The 26,476-nt window shown below is 34.2% G+C and overlaps 1 protein-coding gene across 5 annotated transcripts in view; it reads left to right on the top strand.

The window, feature by feature from the left end:
* The first annotated feature begins 5,061 nt into the window (after window positions 1-5,061).
* EPHA7 (EPH receptor A7) overlaps window positions 5,062-26,476 on the top strand; it is a 212,993-nt gene continuing 191,578 nt past the window's right edge. For 2 of the 5 annotated variants that reach the window (XM_051997408.1, XM_051997407.1), the window contains exons 1-3: window positions 5,062-5,729; window positions 10,697-10,761; window positions 15,024-15,693. In XM_051997408.1, the coding sequence (XP_051853368.1) occupies window positions 5,534-5,729; window positions 10,697-10,761; window positions 15,024-15,693 (931 nt within the window). In that variant the 5' untranslated portion in view covers window positions 5,062-5,533. The remainder of the gene's footprint in view (window positions 5,730-10,696; window positions 10,762-15,023; window positions 15,694-26,476) is intronic. The other 3 variants (XM_051997410.1, XM_051997409.1, XM_051997411.1) reach the window with 2 other exon arrangements.

Here is a 26,476-nt window from a genome sequence, read left to right as displayed (position 1 = left end):
TTTAAATGCCCCTCCCCATTTTGCCTATTATAGTTCCATTTGAATGCCACCAATTGTATAAGGCCTTCCTTGAATATCCCTTTAGTTGAAGACATAGCTTTTTTCTTATACTTTTTAAATTACTTCTAATATACTAATTGCTTATCACAATTATCTGTCAGTCTATTTACTACTACATTTTTAAGCTATAATGGTATCATATTTTATTATATATCACTAGTAACCAGAGAAGTACTTGGTGCATAATTAATGTATGATGAAAATAAATTATTTTCAGTATTAACAGTGACATTCTGAGACTTCCTACCATAACCTTCAAGCATAATAGTCAAAACTTTATTTCCTTAGCAGTGAGGTCAGATAGATTGCATTACATTTAAATTTTACTTTCAGCCAGAAGGAATGCTGGAATATTGTGTTTCTGAGGTCCAGCTAAGGATTCATGGGGATGCTAATTCCTGTGCTTCTTTTCAAAGTGCATTCATATTTGTCAGGTTCTCTCATCTACAATACCTTTAAGTCTCTGGTGTCATCTTATTTTGTGGCATACAATCACCTGAATGAGTATAGATTGAAGCAAATCATTGGATTGTTTTGTATCTTCAAGAAACTCCTGGGGGCTATTGACAGATTTAGCAAGAGGTTCAATACGTACAAATGTTATTTTGGGTCAGTGCTTTGCTGATGAGAGGATTGAACTAAATAATTATTAAGTCCCATTTCCTCTCTAATAGTCTGGGATGCTATGATTGTGCATCCAATTGGCCCATAGCTACTTTTGCATGGATTTGATTGGCTAGACAGTCACCCAGAGGTTCTAGTGCCCCCTGGTGGTTATTGCATTCTGATAGACTTGAACAAAAATTTATTGTAAAAAAGAATAAAAACACTAAAATTGAAAGACAGAAACAGAGATAGAGACAGAGACAGAGACAGGAGAGTGAGAGAATAAGAGACACAGAGACATATAGAGGTACAGAGAGATAGAGAGAATTTATATAATTCATGTTACATTTTATCATACATGGTAAGTTATCAGAATATGTTAGATATATATGAGAAACAAGAAACTTCTTAGAAAAAAGTTTTTTTCCCCTTATAATTAAATAGTTTTCATAAATTCTCTCAAGTTCACACATGTTGCTTTTTTTTTTTTTTCAGGCTATGTTTGCTGACCCTTTTAATTAGGTCACAATGCTCTCTATGGGCCACTGACAAATTCCCTTTTGACTAATGCCTTAAACTATTTTCATTGATCATAAAGTTTCATAATATGTCTTAGCTGCTTTAAATCAGATTATTCTATTAAATTACACCTAAGAATTTGAGTCCATTTGTTTATTAAGTATGTAAAGATAATTATACTTCTGGTCCTTAGGATTTCCAAATTTTTCATATAGGAAATTTAAATTTTCCCAATTAAAATTATAAATGGTAAAAGAAATTCATTCCTAACTTATGGTTTTTGTATAGTGTAAGTCATGTTAAATTTTAGAAACCTAAATGATACCTTATTTTTTTAATAGAGCTTAGATTATGTACATTTTAGGTTAGAGTATAAATAACTATTTTATAGATACTACATAAATCATACTAATATAACTATCTAAATTATTTTCTTACACAGTGGAAAAGATTGTTTATATTTTTACTAAAATCACAACCAGAGAACCTTCTTTTCTGTAATCTCTATTAACTGAGACATAATGTCTCTTTTCAGTTTATAATCAGTTTCTTCTGCACAGTACCTTTTCTAATTCAGTTTAAATTACCCCTTTTCTGTGATGAACTTGCGTTTTCACATTTGCCAGCTGTGAATGCATTTAGACTGTAAGTGCAAAAGTAGTAGGTTCAGAAGCAGCCCTTTGATTTCATTGTTGCAGTTAACCATTTAGTTTGATAATGTGGGATTTGTAACCAACTGGAGCTTCCAATTGTGCCTTTTCCTTCCCTGTTCCTTCTCCTTCTCCACAAAGGATTTATATGTGAAAATTGATAGGTTCCATTTCCCTTGGTCATTCTAATTTATTTCTAAGAAATAGTTCCTCTTTTAAAATCTGCACTTGCTTACCAAAAGTAAATAGCAATTTCCCAGCAGGAAACGAGAAGATAAAGACTAAGGCTTCACTGAAGGTTGTATATGTGTGCATGCATGTGTGCACACATGTGTAACTGTATACTGAAATGATTACTGTTAAATAGAAAGAAAAATACTTTGTTGTGATCTAAAAATATTACTTTCTCTCTTAAACAGAAGCAAAACAAGACACTTCTTACTCTTTTTTCAATGTGGTATATTTAGAGAATTGGGGGAGCAGGAAGAAAGAAGAGGGGGAAATACAAATAGAATTTAAAAAGATTTTTTCTAAACCTCAATTTCCCATTTGTTTCATATTAGCTGAATATAATTATGGTATTCTATCAGTTATAGGGCATGACATACACCTAAACTTATAAACAATTGCTGAAAATTCAATATGATCTGGTGCAACAATTGGAGCTACCTAAAGAAAATAGGGGGTGGGAATATGATCTCCGAAGTAATTTTAAAAAGGCATGTCAAGCAAATGACTTCATTTTTAACCAAGTTTGAATATATTAATAACTTATTCACATCCATTTTGTAAAAGTATAACTATGCAGGAGAAAAATGTGATTACAATAATAGAAAAAATGTTATAATAAGTTCTTTTAAAATGCCATTGCAAATTCTAAAAAAAGAAAAAAGTTCAATATGCTATATATGTATATGCCCTATGTTCTAGCTTACGAATAAGTTGGTGGACTTTTAACCCAAGTTAATGCTAGTCTAAATTCAACTTACAATGTTTATATATTTTAAAAATACAAGCTGCAAAATGAAATTTCTTTCTTTCTTTTTTTTTTTGACTCAGTAATTTTGTATTTAAATGCTCCCACTTCTCACAGATACATCTTAGTATTGTAGAAGACTAATTGAGTGGGAGGCTTTTTCTATACCACTGTGCAAATCTGCAGGAAAAAAAAAAAAAAGTCAATTGCCTTGTATACATAGACATTAATGTTAAGATTACCCCCCTCACCTCCAGCACAGATATATATGAGAGTATATATTTGAGAGAGAAAATAAAATAAAAGATTGTACATATACTAACTATACCACTTAAAGTATAGAAAGATATTACTTTCATTGGTTTTTTGAATGTAATGGAAAGGTATTTGTATTCTCACCACTGAGTATTAGTCATTCAGTAGATGAAAGGAATATGTTAAATTTTAAAGGATACCTTGGTGTCATTCTTAGAAATAGGGATGAGACCCTGGGGAAAGTGCTGAAATCCTGGAAAATTTATTCCATGTATCAAAAGTTGTTTAATATATATATATATATATTATATATATATATATATATATATATATATATATATATATATATTTGTAGTTTTGATATCTGATATTTGTGAAGTTGATATGGGAAAATCTATGTTTCTAATTTATGTGTTTTAGTCTGCAATTTTCATTCTTAAAGCATCTATTTTTGTAAAAATTGTTCCAAAATCTTCTATAACCTTGGCAAAACATTGCTAGTCTTCTATGAATTTTTCTTTATCTCTTTCCAAGGCTTAATCCATTATGCTGTTTACATTTTCCTTACATCCTTTAAAAGGGCACTCAAGATGTTTTTAATATAATTTTTGAAAAACATTTTAATAGGCATAACAGCTAGAAACATACAATTATATCTATATATAAGAAATCACACTGCCAAGCCAAAGGGAGGAGGGGAGAAAATTTCATTTCCTATCTTCAACTGAAAACTGCTTAGAAATTTAAAAACTATACGGGACAGTATGCTGCTGTCATCTCTGGACAATTCTAATTTTTATTACCTTGAATTTCAGAAACATCTATTTTATATTTAATTTTTAAATGAGGATAAGATGAAATTGAATTCTTAAACAGACACAACTTTAAAAAAATAATAATTGTGTTTGTCACCAAGAGAGACAACTTATAAATGACAGGAGATAAAGAAGAGAGAGAGAAAAAATAAGATAAACAAAAAGGGAAACAGGGCCATGAGGGCCAGAGAAGATCTGTTCTTTTCTGTCTGCTAAACTTTGAAATCAATGATTTGACTTTTTTTTTTCAGAAATGTCATTATTATAAGTTTAACCATAGTTTTGAATTACAAAGAATGAGGAAATTATCTTCTAGTAACCAAAACTAAGGTTACTTCTCATAGTTGTTGTAGGATGGGTAGAGGGAAAACATAACTTTTTTCAAAAAAAAAATTTGAAAAATTTAACTTAAAAATATAGCTATTACAAGAGACGAAAACCTGAGAGAATTGCAAAATATCTTGGTTGGAAAGAAATGACTTGAATTAAGTTTGTGATGACATTCTATGAAATCAATTTAAGCAAAATTCAGAGAGAGGTGTGTGTTCACAAATGGGAAATGCTACAAGATGGGACAACTTTATATAAACAGAATTATATTAAGAAGTCTCGGGTTTGAATATGAAGGTTTTCACTTCATCTTGAACACTGTAGCTCCTATTTAATGCTTTTAAGAAACAGAAAGGGGGGGGGAGGAAACAAAAGATTTCCTTCCCTCTCCTCTTTCCTCAGGTTTTTTTTTTTTTTTTTTTTTTTTTAATTTTTTAGCTACGGCTTATTTTAAACTATTGGAAACATTATTTAAATATAATGCATTTAACTGCTTTCATTCTTCCAAGGAGAGTGGGTGGTGTCCCCCAAATAGGGAGGGAATAAAGCAGCTGCAAGAATAAAAGAAGAGAATCCCGAATACTTCGGTGAAAGGTGATTAAAAAAGTTACCAGGCACGGAGTTTTGAATACCAGTTTCTTAAAATAAAAGGCACTTAGCTTAAAGGTACCGCGATTTTCACCGCTTAAGAGTCTAACTTGTTACATGAAATTCAGATTCTTTCCCCTTTGGTTTCTAAACCATAGAGACGTGGATGAATGTCAGTGGATATCTGAGTTCAGAGCACTATCTTTACATTTGTTTTGCTAGACGAAAGCACCGATTCCTTAAAACCAGAAAGCCAACGGCAGTGCTAGCCTTTTCTTCCAACCCTGAACTCTCCTTTCCACACACAAAACTAGATCGCGCAGAGCTCGGAACCTGAGGGGAATCCTCTACCAGCAGCAACCTGACTCCACTCTCCGCCAATTGGTCTGCGCCTCCGACCCCTCCTCCACGGCCTGGGCAGCCTTCTTCCCCAAGATCCGCCCCCTGGCTCTGGGAATCAGCTTCTGGGAGGCCGACTCTTGCTGCCAGTCTCTTAGAGTGACGGGTTGCTCTTCGGCCTGGAATCCCCGCCCCTTTCCCCCTAATTGATATTATTGGAGTGTGGAGCGAGCGGCCGGTCTGCAGTCGGAGACTTGCAGACAGCAAATACGGTGCGAACGAATTGGAGGGGGGAAAAGAAAAAAAAAAGGAAAAAAAAAAAAAGGAAAAGGAAAGAAAAAATCCAACAAAAATCCAATTCGGAGGAACGGGCCTGGGACTGCGAAGAAGAATTGATGCTAAAAGCGAACCCAAACCCACTTCCGAACCAACAACATTTAAAGCAGATCCCCTTTGAGATAATTAAGATAAACCCTCAAACCTGCTCATGCACCATGGTTTTTCAAACTCGGTACCCTTCCTGGATTATTTTATGCTACATCTGGCTGCTCCGCTTTGCACACACGGGGGAAGCACAGGCTGCGAAAGAAGGTAAGGCGATTGAGAAAGCAAAGTTTGTTCTGACTTAGCTATCTATTTCGCTGTATCCTCTGTAAGAAATGGTTCGTCTGTAGGATTAGGAGACTGCTTCTCATCTGTTTCCCAATTCCCTTCCACCCCGGTAAGCGCTCCGGGTTGGAGGGAGGCGAGCGGGGATCGCTCGGAGCGCCCTCCATCCATCCCTGCGCCACGGGCTGAGCTGAAGAAATCGGGACGGGGTTTTGTGGCTTGCACGATCCTAGGGCAACGCGTGCGACGGGGAAAGATCGGAAGTCTTTCTGAGCAAGCTGTTTTGTTAGCACCCTGGGGAGGGTTGAAGGTATGCGTGTGTGTGTGTGTGTGTGTGTGTGTGTGTGTGTGTGTGAAGCTGCAGCCAGAGTTTGGTAGGGGACTTGGGCGCGCATCCTCTAGTGTCTTAGCCAAAACGATGCCGAGTTCCTGGAGTCCGGTCCTTTCCGAGAGAACTGTGGAGAGTTCTGTAAGATTATCAAGATCGGGCCCCTAATAAAGTCTTCACTGCCGATTCAGGTTGTTGCCCAGGCCCTTGCTGTTGGAACACAGCAACCGGGATGGAACAATAACATTGAAAAGGTGAATAGTGCATAGAGAGATGAGGCGGCACATTCAGACGCCACATTAAACGTCTATCTCCATTCACATATAGTAACCTTACAAATCCAACGTTTGGGATAAAAAAATTTTTATTGTCTTCCCCTCCCTTTTTTTTTTTTTTTTAAGATCTTGATTCCAGAAGGAATGAATGGGTTCTAGGTGAGCTTGTATAGTTTTGAATTGAAGAGTAATCCATGAAAAATCAACAGCCCAGATTCTTCCCATTACCCCTCCCCCACCTAATTCTGGAGTTTAAGCAGTCAGTAATCAAACCAGCCTAAATGACCTGGGCCTCGATGTCTGTTTCTGTCAATGCAAAGAGATGGTTTCATTTAGCCAGCCAGTTACGTCTGTGTGTGGTTATATATTTTCCCTTCTTTGAACCATTGACAGGAGGTAAAATACCTTTCTGTGCCTGTAGTTGGAGCTGGGGGGAAAAAAAAACTGTCAATTAAAATGCTTTGCTTCTGAGCACTATCACATCTCATTCTTTTCCAGGGGGCAATTTCCAAAGTTCACCTTCAAAGGATTGAAAAACATTTATATTACTGAGATTAGAAAATGCATTTAAAATGAAGCCGGAAACCATATTTGGGGTCGTGGCTGTGTGTGTGTGTGTGTGTGTGTGTGTGTGTGTGTATGTGTGTGTGTGTGTGTGTGTGTGTGTGTGTGTGAATCTGAGAAGGGGCTACACGTATCTCTAAAGAAAACCTGCTTTCTAGAGACTGCAGAGAAATCACTAAACGTGAGGTTGACATTCTTTTGCTAAATCTATGAAAACTTAAGTGATTATTTTCTCTTCATTCTCTTCAAGGATTTCCCAGCCTTCTTTCTAATTTTTTCATCTCCTTCCATCTGACCCCCCAAATCCCAATTTAGTAATCTGCAACCTGTACTGAAGATGAATTCATTAAGCAAAAAGGACCCTAAACTCGCAGCTAAGCAGTCGAATGCTTATAAAAGCGCAAGACTGTTGAAGACAGAAACCCCAATTAAAAGGGACAACGTGTTCTCTTTAAAATGAAGATTTAAAGATTGATTCGCTGCACTTTATACCCTTTGTACTGAAATAACGGGATGGGGAGGAAAAGTTTGCACAGAAGGTTAGAAGGTACTCAGGCGCACAGGCACACACACTTCCAGCAGGAGTTTAAGCTATAAATATCTGTATCACTAGGGGGAGAGGTTCCTGTAGCCAGAAATCCTGGTTTTATTCCGCTCCCCTTCATCTCTTCCTCCACCCCCAAGATACATGGAGAGGGTTCTTATTTTAAATTCCAACGCCATTTCAGTCCAGAATGCAGAGAGGTGTTTTTCTTTCTTTTTCTTTTTCTTTTTTTTTTTTTTTGAGGGGGGGGAGAGTTTGAGGGGTGGAAAAGGTGAGAGATTCTTGTGAAGGAAAAGCTTTGATCCTAAAGTGTCAAGATTCCCACAGTGCAAGCTATAAATAGGTAATAATAATAAATGATCGAGCCTGAGGCGGTCCCTGAACACCTTTCTCCCAAAAGGGCCAGAGTTGGAAAACCTATTACGCAGGTGCCCGGTCCTCCCACTCGGTCACCCTGAAGAGTTAAGGGCAAGGAGACAGCGGGCCTCTCTTCCTTACTCTGGGGGGAGAGAGGGACGAGAAGGTGGGAGGAGGAGAGAGACAAACAGAACGAGACAGAGACTCACGGAGGCAGAGACGGAGAGAGACAGAGACATTAAGACAGAGAAATTGAACATTCTGGGTCAGACGCTTGGAGGCGAAATACAGCTGTTTCTCAGCAAACTCCGCCTGTGCCATTCACTCAATGAAGATACTTCTCCCAAGCCCCAAGCTTTCCTCCTCCAGTGCGACACCCGCCTCTCCTCCTTTATCCCCCGCTCAGGCTTCGAGTCCTCCCCTCCCCCTCGCTCTGTCACCATAGGTGGGGGGAGGGAGCGTCCTCTCGTCCCAGAAACCCCTTGCTCAGGCCACTGACTAGACCTGTGATTCCCAAGCCAGACCGATCCGCGTCCACAGCCCACCCTAACAGCCACTTCCTCCTTTCCCAAAGTGTAACAGTCCTGGGAACTCTAAGGATGCCGCGGGACAATTGCAGCTTCTCTCCCTTTTGCCTCCCACTCCGGTTCTTCGTAGTGGAATATACAGTAATCTCCTCAATTCCAAACCGCTCTCTAGGTCTTCAGAGTGTGCAGCCGCACCCCATGCCGAGCACATCTCTCAGTCTTCCCTTAGCTGAGCTCAGTGAGAGTTCCGAGCTTTCGAATTCCTATGTGCTCCCTGCCCCCCACTTCCGAACCGACTGGGCGGCAGGTTCTGTGAGTGGCTCAGGGTGAAGCCAGTACTCTGTGTTCTGAGTGGGCCGAGAAACCGGGCGTTAAGAACTGAGCTGGGGAGTGGAACAGCAGGGGCAGATGGATTGATCACTTTAGAACTGCTGATTAAGCTCCCTAGCTGATTTCTATGTTTGAGATTAAATGGATTTTTTATTTCGTGACCCCCCACATTTTTAAAAAATTAATTACGATGCTCAAGAGTGTAACAAAAAGACTTTAAAATGATCGCGAGCTACCTAGCAGTCTTCCAAGAAAAGAAGCGAACTAGTTAGCGTAATTTTGAATTTTAATTATTGTGCCGTAGTTAACATCACCGCGACCCCCGTTTATTCAGAGGCAAAATACCTATAAATTTTGCATTGTTGTACTGCCTCTTATTTGAATTGCAATAGATAAAAACTAAATCCACTTTAAAAAACCACGTTTTAAAAAATAGTACCAATCCCCGGCTTACAATTGGTTAAAAAAAAAAAAAGTGTCTAAATATGTTTTAGATTAACCTCCAATTCTTCCATTTAGCAAAACTAGAAACATTCAAGGTGCTTATGCACAAGGTGCCTGCTTTCCAGGTCTTTCAGGAATGGGTGGGGTGTGTGTATGTATATGAAGATTTACTGTATCAAAGATTACTGGATCAAAGTAGATAATAATGTCTTAGGAGGGATGATTAATAGATACGCTAGGGAGGATTGGCATGCTTGAAAGGGTTAAACATAGCCAATTGTCTGTGTAAGTTTCTCTTGTTTCCAAAATTGACACGTTTCTTTTACCATCATCTAATAATAATATGGTACTAAACTCACTTGAAAGAATCTATATTACTGTACTATTAAAATTTGAGTGAAATGCCTTTCAAAATTTAACATTTTCACTAAAAGATGTTAAACTTTTTTTTTAAAAAAAGACTTCATTGAAAGTTCATTGATATACTATTTGAAGAAATGTTGCTTTTCTTTTAAAAAGTATTTTCCTACACCTAAAAACACTTTTTTTACGTGAAAGATCATTTAAACCCAGTCTTTTAAAATAGTAAATGATAGGGATGGGTAATTCTACTAAAAAAGAAAAAGAGCATCAGTAAAAAACAAACTTAAAGTTTAAGTGTGTCTTTTATTTCTCATGTATCTTTTATTACTGTGTCTATTCTCTATCTAATCTGTCTCTGTACTTATCATCTATATATCTATCCTTTTACAAATATTTGAATTAAAACTATGATTAACATACATTTTAATAATTTTGATAACAAATTACAAAAAACTTGCTAACAATCCTATTTGTCTAAAGTAGTACAAAGTAGTACAAGCTTTTCATGACTAGATAATGCTCCTTTTTTTTTTTTAAAAGGAAGTGGGATTAGTATTTTTAAATTTGACAAATAAAACATTGTGAACAGTAGCTTTTAGCAAAATTTATAAGCCATTCAAATATGGATGACTAATTTTTTCAAAAATAATGAAGATAATTTTGATTTTTTTTTTTGCTTAATGATTTTGCAAATTTAGTTCAGCTTCTGAAAAATCTTCCTGAAACAATTATGCCAGAACACAATGACAAATTAATTCAAATGAATTGAGAGATGTGTTGAAATTATCTTATGGCATATAAGTGTATCATATGGTTTCACAAATGTTAAGGCCTCCAGATTTTATGAGTCTGTTGTTAACTATGTAATTTTAAAATGTAGAGACTGGAAGCTAGTTCATACAACTACTACTGCTGATTTTGTTATTTAGATCTTTGATATGAAAAGATAACTCCAGTCTAACACTGTGTTTCACCACAGGCTGCAGTATGAATATTTTTTTTCCTCAAGAAAGTTGAATAAAGTTGTGCTAAATTTGTATAGTCCATATATACTGGTTTTGTGTACATATGTATGGCGCAAATATGTGTGTATACTTAGGTCATTAATAATTTCTTATGTGAAGATTTTTTTTTTTGTTTACCTTAACCACAGAAATTATAAAAAATGTGTTAAAAATAACATATGTAATCTTCAGAAGGGGCATTTTCTTTTTCAGTACTTCTGCTGGACTCTAAAGCACAACAGACAGAATTGGAATGGATTTCCTTTCCTCCTAATGGGGTAAGTGTGCCTTCTTACAGTATGTATGTATATTAAAAACTTTTTAAAATCTAAAGAATCTAATTCATTTTTCTCTGAGGAAGCTATTCACATGTCAAACATTACCTGCTATATCCCAACCTTCCCTTAGAAATTGGGACCAGTGTAGAAGTTTAATTTGCCACGTTTTTGTGGGGTGGTTGGGGGTGGAAGAGCATGTAGAAAAGGGAAGACAAGAGTGTGGGGGAGGCAGGGCATGGTTAAAACTAGCTCCAGGGTGGAAAAAGAAAAGTTCCCCATAACCACGGGCTGTTGAGTTTCTACTTGGAGAAGAATCATACCTCAGGTTATAGACTACAAATGCCAATTAATTACAGGGAACATTCCCTACACAAACTCACTTAAACCTCTTTAGTTGCTTTATTCTTCTGCAGTGTAATCACCAGGTAGGCTGTATGTAGTTCTTTAAAACAGTATGGGATCCACTTTCTTCTTTTTAGAAACATTTTCAACATCACTCAATTACTTATAAAAGTCAACTTAGAAAATCTGAACATGCTAATATCTGGCTTTTTTTTTTTTTTGATACAGCATGTCTTATGGAATTTTCCAAATTCTCATAATGTCACATTTGGTATTATTAGTTATAATTTTTTCTCATTTGTCTCATGGAATAAAGATGGGAATATTATATAGTAAGTGCTTTCTCCATTAAATTTGTCCAGCAAAGGTTTAGAAAAGATACTTAAATGTAAAGCAGCTCTATAAAGATGCAGACCATATTATGTTTCACATATCTCGAAAGATATACTACCTATTTAAAGTTATTTAAATAGCCATGTCTTTGGTTCTTACTTTAATTGTGAGAGAGGGCACATTCTTCATCCCTTGAGGAAGAAGGTTCTGAGGAAAGAGAATATACCCCATTGTTTCTAACTTAATCTTTGGCACAGTAAGAAATCTGGAGCCAGAAGAGCGTGAAGTATGAGTGAGGATATAAAAAGTGTAACAAATCCAGCAAAAGAGAAGAATGAAAGTCTAAAAGAGTCTTTTAGTTTAAAAGTAACATCATAAAATCAATACTGCATGAACTGGAAGTCGATTTAAGACATCAGAACACGCATAATGAGACTCTGTTTAAAATATTAACACGTTTGCTTAAATTAAATTGTTTAAGGGATTAGTTAGAAGATTGTGGTTGTCTACCTTCACAGTATTAACTTTTTGCATTAATGTCAAAGCATTTTAAAGATAAAAGAACAAAAGCACAGATTTTTGTCAATGTGGACTGTAGGTTGTAAATCCAGTGCTTCCTTGAAAGTGAAGTGTCCTTCTATAAGTAAAATAACATACATTGTAAGAAGACATTTAAATTAAAAATGGAACACCTTTCTTTCCAATGACAGATGCAACCCATTTTCTACCATCCATCAATTAAAACAAATAGAGATAAAAAGAGGATTTTTATCTCTGAATAGTAGGAAACTGATATATGATTGTAGTACATCATCCATGTAATCCACACAATGACAAATTATGATTGTCATTGTTATCTTAGGCTCTAATAGCCAGCTTATCAAACTAAAGTATCTGAGTTAACATTTAACTCTATGTTTTGCTTGAGATTCCTCTGATAACATTAGTAAAAGAGAATTAAAGATATTCAATTCAGGTAAAGTGAAATGGTTCAATTAACCAGAGATAAGATTTCAGTTTTTCAAGGTGCTTCTCAAAATTTTAATAGGAATTATTTTGTGAACAGAACTTAATAAAATCAATGCATGTATAAACAAAACTAAAATCATTATCTCCAGGGTCTGAAAAAGTGAGTTTAAAGAACAGTAAGTACATTCAACACTGTAGGTAATGGAATATAACTTTATTCCCTTGACTTTCATTTATTTACAATCCATGGATCCATATTCAGAAAGACTTACAAATTAAACTCCTAAAGAATGGACAATTTTCCTATTAAAATTAACAGTAATTAGTTTCATTGTTGTAGAAATTGGCCTTTCAGAAAGAGAGAGGGAAAAAAATGATTCAGCTTTAAATGAAGCTAGAAAATGAACCATCAAATTAACAAGATGAGACGGACTTTTTAGGAGTGTTAGTCCACTCTGGATTTTGTTACCTCAGGAAACAATGTTAGTGGGAAATCCTTTCCTTTAAAGACACAGTTTTTTATTTACATTTTAAGTCGGCTTCTCTCTCTCTCTTCAGTTTCATTTAGTTAATAGACCAAAATCTGCACCTGCAAGTGGCTGACTTTGGGTACATTTGGCTGTGTGCCTTCCAAACAGATGATAAACAACTATCTGAATCAAGGCGGGAATAGACACACTTTCAGCTAATTGCAAGTTTAGATTACATTGAAGAATAAGGCTGGAGATGAGAAATATGAACCTTGCTGCAGCTGAGGACATTTTAAAACTATTTAGACATGTATAATAAAATCATAATAAATATAATATATTTCAATTTTATAAAGAGGACTTGAACTTGAATAATATTGTTAATTTGGAAGCTCCATTAACTTCAAGTACTACATATCTCTTTCAGTAGTGTTGATATTAAAATTGTAAGAAGTGCAATTTTAAAAATGTTTTCAACGGCAATGTCTCTTAATACTTGCAATACTTTCAGAAGTTTGATAGTAATAATGTCCAACATGGTTTTTCTTTAGCTGGTAAAGTGATGTATGCAAAATCTAGGTTGCTGTCATGTAGAGGTATGAAAGGATAGCTGAAACTAATCATGATATTTATCTTGATTAAGATAGCCAGGGAAAGAAAGTTTCAGAGATAAGGTACCCTTCTCATTGGTTAATGATGATTTCAAGAACAATAGAGTAAAAGTGGTTTTGGCGGATAGCATGGTGCCATGGGAAGCATGGAGACACAGTTAGTGGATCCAAGTCTGGATTCTGGCTGAGTCACTACACTTTCTCATTAGTGTTGGAATTAAAATAATATGAAGTGCAGTCAGTTGTGTTTTTTTACATCAATGCTTCATGATATTTATAATGTTATTAAAAGTTTAATAGCTATAATGCTTGCAACTCATGTGATTTTGGGCAAGATACTCACTTGTTTGGACCTTGATTTCCATCTTTAAAAAATGAAGGAGTTGAATTATATGACCCGTAAAATATATTCTAAGTTTAACACCATGGCATACTGTCAGAAGTGTAAGCAATATTCCTCATACATTAACTATGTTTAGTGAGTTTTTATTGTGTAGAGTTACTGTAGTTGGTATTGTATAAACATGTAATACATGTGTAGTACAAACAGCATTCATAATCAACAATTTTGAGATTTTATTGGAATTGAAGTTTTTCTGTGTAGTTACACACAAAACACACATCCATATATATTTAATAAATTATATATAACAATACACATAAATTACACAAACACATATATATGCATACATCTACACATGGATTTATATTCTTGAATGTGGAAGAAAAATATCAAATTTTTCTATTTTATCTCTTTCTTTTCAAAACATCTTGCTGAGCATGATTTGCTCTCATTGGTATACTTTTGATTATTTTTTGAATACTATTTATTTATAAAAGATGAATCACCAAATATTTACTTCCAAGTCAACTATATTTATGTCACATGGGCTTTATGTGAAGTTTTGTGCATAATGTAGCAGTGAATGAATTGTTCTTTCTGTGTTGCAATCTACTAATACTTTATTTAAAAAATATATTATGTTATAGATGTGCCAAATATTCATCACGTCAGTTTTTCTTTCCAGTTTTTAAGAGGTAATTTAGGGAATACATGGACACACATAATGTGTGAGCAGAACTATCAAAAACTTTAAAAGCATACATGAATTTAATGATTTTTATATTAATATGCATACCAGGTTATTTTAGTAGATCCAAATTCACTTTTATAAAAGTTTGCAGATTATAACAGAAAACATAGGTGTGGATGCATGTTTTTTTTATTTTTTAACATTTTGCATTACATTTTTTAACATTATTTTTTACATTTTGCATTACCAAAGTAGAGATAGTAATATAAAACATTCAAGATATTTATATCTTACAGAAACAATAATATAAATTATTCTGTTGTGGTAGCATAAGCCAGTTTGAAACATGAATTGCACTGTTTGTTATGAGGGAGAAGAGGGCTGCCACATCCTTTCCCAAATTCCATATGTGCAATCCTACATTAAAGATCTAAAGCACCATCACATAAAAACATGTAATTTTCGTTTTCACTACAGCTGATTTCTCTTTGTTAATTTTACAGTGGGAAGAAATTAGTGGATTGGATGAAAACTACACACCTATACGAACGTACCAGGTATGCCAGGTTATGGAACCTAACCAAAACAACTGGCTCCGGACTAACTGGATTGCAAAAGGCAATGCACAAAGAATTTTTGTAGAACTGAAATTCACCCTGAGGGATTGTAACAGTCTTCCTGGAGTGCTGGGAACATGCAAAGAAACCTTTAATTTGTACTATTATGAAACAGACTACGACACTGGCAGGAATATAAGGGAAAACTTATATGTAAAAATAGACACGATTGCTGCAGATGAAAGTTTTACCCAGGGTGACCTTGGGGAGAGAAAAATGAAACTTAACACAGAGGTGAGAGAGATTGGACCTTTGTCCAGAAAGGGATTCTATTTGGCCTTTCAGGATGTTGGGGCTTGCATTGCTTTGGTTTCTGTCAAGGTGTACTACAAGAAATGCTGGTCCATTATTGAGAACTTAGCTATCTTTCCAGATACAGTGACTGGTTCAGAGTTTTCCTCCCTAGTGGAGGTCCGAGGGACATGTGTTAGCAGTGCAGAAGAGGAGGCAGAAAACTCTCCTAGAATGCACTGCAGTGCAGAAGGAGAATGGTTAGTGCCTATTGGAAAATGCATCTGCAAAGCTGGCTACCAGCAAAAAGGAGACACTTGTGAACGTGAGTACTTGGATCCTTTTTTCTTTTTCCTTTGCAATTTTTAACCCCTTTTATCCAACAAAATTCTTAAGCTATTCTAAGGCTTTGAATGTGTTAGAGCCTCTTTATTTTAAGGAGTCCATATACCTTTCTCTTGAGCAAAATTATTATTGATTCAAGGTGTTCTGCACACAAAGGGAATAAAATAAATACTGCTGACAGATATTAAGTGTTCAACTGGAATTTGCCTGATGTTTAACATGAAACTTGAATGATTTAAAGTTTAAAATAAAAGAATGCAGAACAGTTTTCAAATAGGAAGAGAAAAATTACGTTGGGAAGCAATGTTTTGCACTTTTCAGTAATGAATGAGTAAAAGTGTGATACCAGGGTATCAGATGCAGATTTGACTGACAGAGTTGGTATCTTTCAGATATATCTGTCTTAAAGTTTTAAATTCCATCATCAGAGCTCACATAACATATGCTAGTTTTAGTTATTTAAAGTTTTTATTGAATGACTCAACCTTTATTCTTATTTTGACTAGAGAATAAGATTAAGATTTTTCCCCCTAGTAATTAATAAGCGTATGTGACAAAAAGTCCAAAGATATGTGGTAATATCAAACAACTTAGCAATTTTATTATGAGACTTGAACTAGTCAATTTTCTGTGTTCTAGTACTGTATAAACTTTTCATCATTTCCTTTTACACTTGTGCCTACTTTCAAGAAACTTGCGGCAAAATATTGTTATATAATATATAAAATATAATTTTATAAATATTTTCTATAGAAGACACTTTTAACTGAATTTAAAAAAATAGTTAAGTGTTGGTTGGTCGGTTGTCCTTCGTGCTTGAAGAGGATCAAAATGGCATCACTATGTTAGAGTTGAGTTAGTGTGCCTGACTGTGGTTGATTAGACCAAGATGAGCTTGGAATGCTCAGCCACAGATTGGACACAAATAGTTCCTATAAACATTTGGGGTAGCTTCTCTAATTTTATGCATCTCATGTTTCTTTTGGGCTAATTCAACTCTGCTTTGCTCATAGAACACAGCACCTTCTCTGATGAGGTCACACCATGCTGGGTGGTCCTGTGCCCATGTCTCCCATATCGTACAATCGATTCTAAAGTTCTTAAGTGAAACTTTGAGAGTGTCCTTGGACTGATTTTTCTGACTACCTTGTGAATGCTTGCCCTGTACCAAATGAAAGCACACATTTGGTACCACAAACAATGTGGCCAAGCCTCACGGAGTTGTGTTCTTTACAGTAGAATTGGTTAAGTGTATATTGTGTCCATAGGAACAGTATAGTCACATTTTAATAATTTTTATTTAAAATTACAAATTATTAAATAAAATAACCTTTTAAGTAATTACAGTTTTATTATACTTGGAAGCATTAAGTAGATTTTTTTTGTAGTCAGTGCCTTAGTTTCCCTTCCATTCAGTGAAAGATCTCCCTACCACTCATGTTTACTGTTTAGTTGATTATAGCTAAGAATACCTGAAACAGAGAATACTAGAACATATCTTTCAATCTTATTTTGGTGATTCCTCACATTCCTAGGACATTCTAATGTTCTTCCACATATGTGTTCCAGGTCTTCCCAAACTGCTTTTTCACTAGCCATATGAGATTCTGCCAAAGCAAAAAATTATATACACATATATACATAGATATTAATATGAACACACATAATGATATTTATATACATATATACAATGCATAGAGATGGAAGAAAGTATCTATCATATAAGTTGAACATTTCAGAACGATTACAAATTAACCTAACAATTTTATATGGGACCTATCATCTCCAACTTTCAAGGTTTTTAATTAGTATTTACTTTAGATGGAAATACACTTGGGAGTGAAAGGACACATTGATTTCCTTGCCTATTTAGAAGTTATCTTTAAGATCCTGACAAGGGTCAAATCTGTTTACCTACTTTTCTTTCCTCTTTGATTTAGCAAGGTTTTAGATTTGGCAGAAAGCTTTCACAGATATTATGTATGAAGAAATTAAAAACTGATCAGTATTTATTGATTAAAAACAATACTTTCTTACATAGTAAGTACAGGAGAAATTCTTAGAAATTTTATGAGATAAATGAGCTGAAATATTCATTAACCATTTATAAGTGTTTTTCCACATAGTATCTTACAACTGAAAGAGAATCCAAACAGTAAATATAAGTCTTTGCCGAAGATGAAGGTTTCAGAATGGATTTGAAAGAGGACAGGACAGTCACATAAAGCAAAATATAGAACTTGGTTTTCATAAAGGAAAGATACATTAAACATGGATTAACAACCTTAAAATGTAATGAAATGTTCCCCCAAAAGTCACATTTTCTAGCTTAAGGAAATAAAAAATTGGGAGTACTACACAAATTGAAGGGTATATTTTTAGACAATATATACTAATGATATGTAATGGTATAGAAATAAAAGAAAATAGAAATGTAAAAGGAAAGATTATCAAGGAATAACTTCTGTGGGGATGAATAGTACAATAACATTTTATCTGACTGAAAATTTCACTTTGTTAAATATGGCAATATGAAAATTGCTCACATTTAATCACCTTCAAGTTCAGAATATTGAAAGTCCATTAGCCTATTAAAATCACTGTCAACCCAGAATAAACTCATGATTTAAGAACAACAACAAATAGTTATTAGTATATTATCATCTACATTAATTCTGCTTTAGAATAAATGAATTAGGTATTAATGGTTATGTTCATTAAATAAAACTAAGCAAAGCAAAAACCATTGAAACATACCACGATTTAAAGGCGACAAGATGTTTGATTAAAGAGCAATTTAAAAAATTATCATTTGTTAATGACAATTGAAATAAGTATAGCTTTCTTAATTTTTGACTTTAGTTCTATTGACAAAGAAATTAAATGATAACTTGTACTTGAGTAAGGCCCAGTGTTCATTTGCAAAAAACACTTTCTTCTTTGGCCCAATTCCAGAGTCATTGCTAAGAAAATACTCTACTCTGGAAAGAATCCAGAGGCTTCTTTATAGTATTCCTCCCGCTTTCTTTCAATGATCCTGTTAAGAGTTTGAAAACAAACTCCAGTCTAATATTGAGGGAAACTAATGGGTTTGAGAGGGGATGGGAGTGAGCCCCTAGCCAAATGAAGGCTGTTAGCAGCTTAAAATCAAATTGAGTAAGGCACTCAATGTTTGATTGCTGCCTTTGCAGACTGTGATACTTGTTGGCCTTCTCTATTCTTGAGGATGTTATGAAGTATGACAACCATGAAGTCATTGATAGGCGATTCAATTGTTATCTTTCTTTTTTGAGATGACCTATTAAAGGGGAAAAAAAAATCCTCTTATCTATACACTGAGACTGAGGTGTTGCATCTTTAACTACACAGAACATCCTGATAAATCACAGAGGCATGAAAATACAATGGCAGGTTCAAAGGCAAATCAGCTATCTGTTACACTGATAGATTCAATATAGATGGATTGTTTCTGAGTTTCTTTAATCCATTCACTTTATGGATCCAATTTCTTATTCTTTTAAAAATATTATATTTCCTATTATTTAGGAAGAGATAGAGTAACATAAGGGACAGAACGCTGGTTTTGAATTCTAACTTTGCAACTTAGCATTTGTATTATCTTAGGCAAGGCACTTCACCTTTCTGAGCCTCTGTTTCCTTATCTTTAAAATGCAGAGTAAACTTCTAAGTTCCACTCTAGCTTTATAATATTCTTAGTTCCTACCTGGTTGCTTGTGTCAGAAGTTAAAATTTAATTTAACCAAGAATTACTAGGATTATTAATGATATATTCAGGATTGATATTACACTCTATGCCCTTCATTTTCCCCATGAAGAAATTGAGGTCCAATCAATTGATTTATCCAGGGTAATATATGTTCTAGGGTAGCAACGCTCATTTGAATTCAGGTCTTCTCATACTAAATCGAGCATGCTTTCCACTATACCATATTACCTGGTATGATGAGTATTATCATATCTTAATGTAATTCATTCTTTTGAATAAGTATTATTCTGTCCCAGTGGACAGGTTGTTTTTCCATTGATACCAATTGTTAATGGAAAAGCTAATTAAAAATGCTCACTTTCATTCTTGTGATACTATTTTATAATCACGATACTATTTTTTAAGGTAATGTGACTCTGTAAAAGTCAAGACTACTTGGGATAGTATTTTTGGTATTTTAGTTTCAGAAGAACCAAGGTAGTCTTATCCTAAAAGGTAATCTCACAGTGTGATGTTTCAAGTAATATAGTGACATTTTCATGTATGAAAATCCAAAAAGATGTTCTATTTTGGGATAGTGTGTCTGCTTGTGCTATTTTGTTAATCCTGGTTATCCTTAGATAAGTAGACAGGGATAGGGATAGGGCCTGCATCTGGGATATCATTAGTATAGGGAATTCCCACATGAATTAAGTTCCTCTATGAATTCAGGTCAGCACTTTTTCTGAGACTTACGGTCTAAATAGCTGCCTAGAACACTGGAAATTTTATTAATTATCAAGAGTTACACCTTGCCTTTTCATTGTTCAGTCATGTCTGACTCTTCATAACCCCATTTGGGATTTTCTTGGCAGAGATATTGGAGTGGTTTGCCATTTCCTTCTCCAACTCATTTTACAAATAAGGAAACTGAGGCAAACAGGGTTAAATGACTTGCCCAGAGTCACACAACTAGTTAAGTATCTGAAATTGAATGTGAACTCAGGTCTTCTTGACTACTGGCCTGTCACTATCCACCTAGATGCCTTTTAGTGAGGTAATTGATTAAAAGTTTTTGTGTATCATTGATATTCATGCATTGTCAGGAGATCTTGATCTAGTTCATAGCATATTGGGGTGGGACCACGTGAAGGATTTTTTAAAAAGACCTGGTCAAGAGTCGTATAGGCTTGGAGGAGTTGTAATTTGTAGTGTCGTAGAAGTGTAGAATCTATATTAGTAAGAACACATCTCATTAATGGAAATCATGGATGTAGAGTTCTATTTTAGTCCTGGGATAGTAAGATAAAAAACAAAACAAAACAAAACAAACAAATGTTAAGATATTCTACCCATAAGAATCTTTAAAGCTAGTAAAAAATTTAACACCTTACATTTTTATTTCACTTTAAAGGCTTTCCCAAAACACCTTTCTCACAACTGCACTGTGAGGTAAGTAGCACAAGTAGGATTAATTTCATTCTTACATATAAGATTAGGTAACTTTTATATCTAATTTTTCAAGTTTATATTCCTCTGAACATAACTATCATTTGATCTATAGAACAAGCCTAAGGTGTAGATATTACATCTTTAACCCCATTTTACAAATGAGGTGACTTAGGTACAAAAAGTCATATAACAAGCTGGTGTCCCAAAGAGAGTTTGGAAGAAAAATTACTTCTGACACCATTTCCAGTCTTTTTTTTTTTTTTTTTTTTTAAACCACATACTATTCAGAATCGATAAGGAAATAGAGGGTGAGAATTTAAATACCTTACTCAAGCTAAAACATTTTAGAAGTAACATGAGTGTTCTGATTTTCTGACTTCATGCCCACTACTGTATTCTATACTACATTATTAGGTGATGAAAGCAAATTTATCTGGATAAAAGTATTGTGGAGAATAATGTCCACAATTATTTGTTTCCATTCTCATGGATTCTAACTAAAGAAAAATTGTCTGAGTAGATTTTTCATGTCTTAATTTTACTTTTCTGACATATTTAAAATTTGTCTTTTTATTATTTCTCATGTAAGGAAGTCTAAAGGAATTAAAAATCATTTCCATAATAGGACTTCCACCCTAGTATGTCAGTTTGAATATCAATAAGCATATGGAATATTTTGCAATGCTGCATTATTTTTTCTCTTTATAGATATTTTACTTTTAGAAACCTCATTTCTGTCCTAAGCAAATGTGATTCTAATCTGTAGTTTCCGACATGCTCAGAATCTTATTTTTATTAATGTATGATATGACATTTTGCCATATGATACAGTGTGTCTCACGCATATAATCAGAAATGAATTTACTCAATTTAACATTTTGAAGCAATTTAGATATTGTTGCAGTGACTACTCTGTGCACGACATTTTTTTCTTATATATTTAAACATCATTTCTCCTTAATTTGGTGGTCCAAAACATTCAAGAATCATCATACATTTCATATATATGTATGTTTCATCTATATGTATACGCATATACATATAGATGACTTGTATACTTTCTCTATAATATATAAGAATTGTATCTTTGAAAAAATATTTTTTTGCATCCCAATGCCTACATATATAGCCGTATATGCCTGGACATTCTTTTCCAATTTAAGAAATTCCATTCTAACTTCTCCCCTTCCCCATTAGACTGGGTTATACAAACTAATTATCCTCTTTATAACCCATGGAAGTAATTCAGATAGTTTTGGAAGACATTTTAACTCTTTCAGGTCACTAGGGTATTAGTTAATAAAGTGATCTGGCAAAGTATGCTTTCAGAACCATGAGAATCTATTTCATATAAATTAGTTTTTATTACATGGTTTAATACAAAAAAGTTGGCAAAGAATGTGCTTGAAATTAAAAAAAAATCTGTTCTTTACTGACTTTTTTTGTTTCAGAAGGGTATTTTAAAATAGATAAAATATGTAACAAAAACATATGAAATCATATGGCAAATAATACAGGTATATCCTAATTTGCACACCCATTTGATTTACTACTGCATAAATGCAGTTTCTAAAATGCAAAGGTAAACACCTATAATTTTAAACAAACATTCTTTTATTATAAAAAACTTAATATGTTGAATTTTTGCTGCATGGCCTACTTAAGAGGATGTATATTTCTTCAGTATATTCCAACCACTGTTGCACATAGAATATTTCTTGTAATCTTTTGTCATATATAGCATATGAATTGGATTGGTCCACATAAGAAAACTATAAACAAGAAACAGCAAAGGGATAAAGGACACTGCACTGCTTTTTAAAAGCAAATCTAAACTTGAAAATGACATAACTACCTTCAAATTTGTAGCATAATAGGATTGGAAATGAAATGTGTTTTTCAATTTTCCTGAGCATGAGCCTTTTAAAATTTATGAACAATTTTGTAAATAGCAGGGAAAATATCATTTTTTCCCCTTCCAATCAATATGAAACATGGCCATGATTTGAATTTTGTTGTTATTTTTCTTACTTTGGACTCTTATCTACATAATTAAATTAATCTTAAAGCTTAGGCTGGTGCTGTCAGAATTTTCTGAAACTTCTATCTACACTATACTCCATTGTAATGGTGCTCAATAAATAAGACACACTAGTCCTGGTTATGAGCCATAAGACTTAAACTTAAACTATTTATGGTAGAGAGTGGATTATAGGCTACTAGATCGTTCTCAAGATATATGTTTTGGTAAAAGGAGAGGAAGAATAGGAATCTGGTTTTTATTTAGAAAGATTGTGACTCCTTGAAAAAAAGAAGAGTATAGTATCACATTGATTTATTGAAACTAAAACCTCAGACTGGAAGGAGTGACCTAGTGTCAACTTCTCTGGATAAATTCAACAAATATTTATTTGGTCTTTACTCTTATTTTAGCACAGTATTGAAACACTAGTGGGGAAACAAGGAAATATAATAATGGGTTCTTGTCCTTAATTTCTATTAAAATTAAAGCACACAAGATATAAATATGTACACATATACAAATATGTAAGATGGTATTAACTATAAACATTTTTACAAGACAAAAGTTAGTTTGCAGTTTGAAAATATCACTGCTGTGCACCATGACTCTGTTGTAAGTATTGTAATGTATACACAAATACACACACACATAATCTAGATATCTAGATATCCATATCTATATCTCTATATATCTAGATATCTATATCTATATCTATCTATCTATCTATAATCAGAATCAACCTTCAGGCCAAAAAAACTTGTGTTCAAGTCCAACTTATTCTTGAGTGATTTGGGCAAGAAACTTGATTTGTCAATGCTTTAGACAACTCTACACTGCAACAGAAAGTGCTTACTTGTGTTGATAGAGAGAATTTCCTTTTATTAATGTAATTATAGATTCAGACCTATCTCCACCAATGCTAGAAATAGAATACTTTAAGACTTCAGAAAAGGAACAAACCATTCCTAGTTGAGTGAAGAGTCCTGCCTTTGGATTCTGAATGGTTAACTGAGTTCAAATTTCACCACACTACTTATAACCTATGTTATACTTATCTATTATCAGTTTCCTAATATGTAAAATGAAAGAGTTGAGCAAGTAGGCTTTGAGATCCCTTTCAGCTTTAAGTCTCTAAGAGGGGATACTTGTAACAATGATAAGTGGGTAGCCTGGGACTGCAAAAGGAGGTCCAAAATAGGGCAACACCAAGCAAGGAGGCTAGAAAGTGTTGAGGATGCTGAATGTTAAATTATGTAACCAATGGATGATATATCAGTTTAGAGGAGGGAAAAATCAATAATTTAGGGATGAAGTGAGTCAGAAAAACTTCACAGAGGATTTAAAATTTGAGCTATTCCTTGAAGGATGGACATGATCCACACAGATACTTGGAGAAGAAAGAAGTAATTACTAGCAAAAGAAAAACTGTAAACATTTGATGCATATGATATGTATAAGAGAGATTAATCCAACAAGCTGAAGCACAGAAACTTTGTGAGGGGAAAAAGTGGGACAAAGGAGGATAGAAAATTGAGACCAAATTCTGAAGAGATTTGAATGCCAAATGACTTTGGTCTTTGCTTCTCCAAAATGATGATCTCTTCCAGTTTTAGGAGCAGGGTGACCATATGACCAAAGTGATGTTTTAAGAAGGTGAAATTGACTGATTTGTCTCCATAGGATGGATTGGAAGGGAGAAAAAATTAAAAGGAAATTATGGCAAATCAGAAAAGTGATAAGGACTTAGTAGTACAACGAAAGTAAGAAAAGAAGTCGTTAGAAATGATGGCTGCATTCACCTTCCTATTTCATTGATAAGATACAAATTTTCAAATTATTAAAAATTAATAAAATTATTTTATAAATATCCCCTACGTCTCCTTGCCCCTTTCTTTTATATTTTTCTCCCTCTTTTTCCTTTCCCCTCCTTCCTTTCATAAATTAGAGCAAAAATATTTGTTTTCTTAGAGAATTCTTGACAGGAGAGTATATTATTGATTGGTTACTCCTGTTGTGCATTTTATAGAAGATTCAGCCAAAAATTTATACTAAAATTTTTAGGAATACATCTCTTAAAATGGGGTATCTATTAGTAAAATATTAGATTTTTCTCTTCATTCTTTTCTGTGCTTTCATTTAAAGGCCTTTTTTGATAATGCACTATATTCATAATAACCTTACTGTTCCTATCAGACCTTTTCTCATTTAACTCTCTTCTTGGGCTCTAGATTCTCAACATATCACATACATTAATGCTATGAAAACTATTAGTTATCATCAAAAATTCAATAAGCTTCAGTGATTCCTTTTTTTAGGGGGAAAAACAGAAGCTTCTCAGGCATTTTAAAATCCTTTATAATGTGCCCCCAGCCTGTCTTTTTATGGCTTATTATATTTTGTTCCACTTCACCCCCTCTGTGGGACAGCCAGATTGTCCTTCTTGCTGTTTCTTAAGCATGATTCTGTTCCATCTCCCACCTTTATGCCTTTACGTAGGCTAAACCCATGCCTGGAATGCATTCCTTCCTCACCTCTACCACTTAGAATCTTTAGGGTACTTCAAAGCGCAGATCAAATACCACTTCCTACACAATGCCTTTTCTTTCTCTGCAGCTGCCAATGCCTCCCCCTCAAAGTTACTTTGCCTATACTTATGAATATACATGTAACTCTGAGGGCAGTAACTATTCCATTCTTGTCTTTGCAGACTAGGGTATAGTATAATGCCTGGTACATATTAGGGGCTTAATAAATGCTTGACTGAACATGTCAGCCTAAAAAAGGCTCAGTGTAGTTGGAAGAAGATAGTCTTATATGGTGAAAAGTCCATTTTACTAGAAGTCAGAAGATCTATAAATTGAAGGAGATAGGGATATTCCTTCTTCTGTTAATCATATTCTCTTATATACCTTTCCCTCTGTCTCTCCTTTTCACTCTTTTCCTCTTTCTTTTTCCTTCTCCCCTTTATTTCCACTCTCTCTTTATCCTCGTTCTCTCCTCCATCTCTCTCTTTCCCTCTTCCACCCTCCATCTTTCATGGGTCTTTGACTATCATATACATTTTCTAATTCTTCTACCCATTCCTGTCTCTTTAGACTTCCCACTATTTCTTTCTCAAGTTGAGTAAGAAAATACAAAAATCAACCTATAGCATTCAAAATGAAAATTTTCCTTCAAGAAAATATTCCAGTGAATAAGAAAAAAAATGGGGAGGTGGTGGAGGTTTCTAAAATTATGGTCTCAGAATTGCATTATAGTTCTTTTAGATATACTCTCAGTTTTTTACTGATTGACCTTATAACGTACCATGTAGGAACCAGAACTAGGCACAACATGCAGGCTGGTGAAAGGGTTCCAAGAAAAGGAGGACACTTTATAAATGTATATATACATACTTACATACATATTAATATCACTTTTTGTGATATCTAGTTACATATATAAAACAAGGTTAAAAGCCTCCAGAAATTAATATCACAATATTCAGAGGAGGCGATAAAGTGTACAAATTTCAAACACTGCATAGAATGTATAAATTCCTTGTCCTTGATTATATAATATGACAAGACCATAGAGAATATT

The sequence above is a fragment of the Antechinus flavipes genome, chromosome 4 (assembly GCF_016432865.1).
Source record: "Antechinus flavipes isolate AdamAnt ecotype Samford, QLD, Australia chromosome 4, AdamAnt_v2, whole genome shotgun sequence".
Lineage (NCBI taxonomy): Eukaryota > Metazoa > Chordata > Mammalia > Dasyuromorphia > Dasyuridae > Antechinus > Antechinus flavipes.
This window is presented reverse-complemented; position numbering and strand designations above follow the sequence as displayed.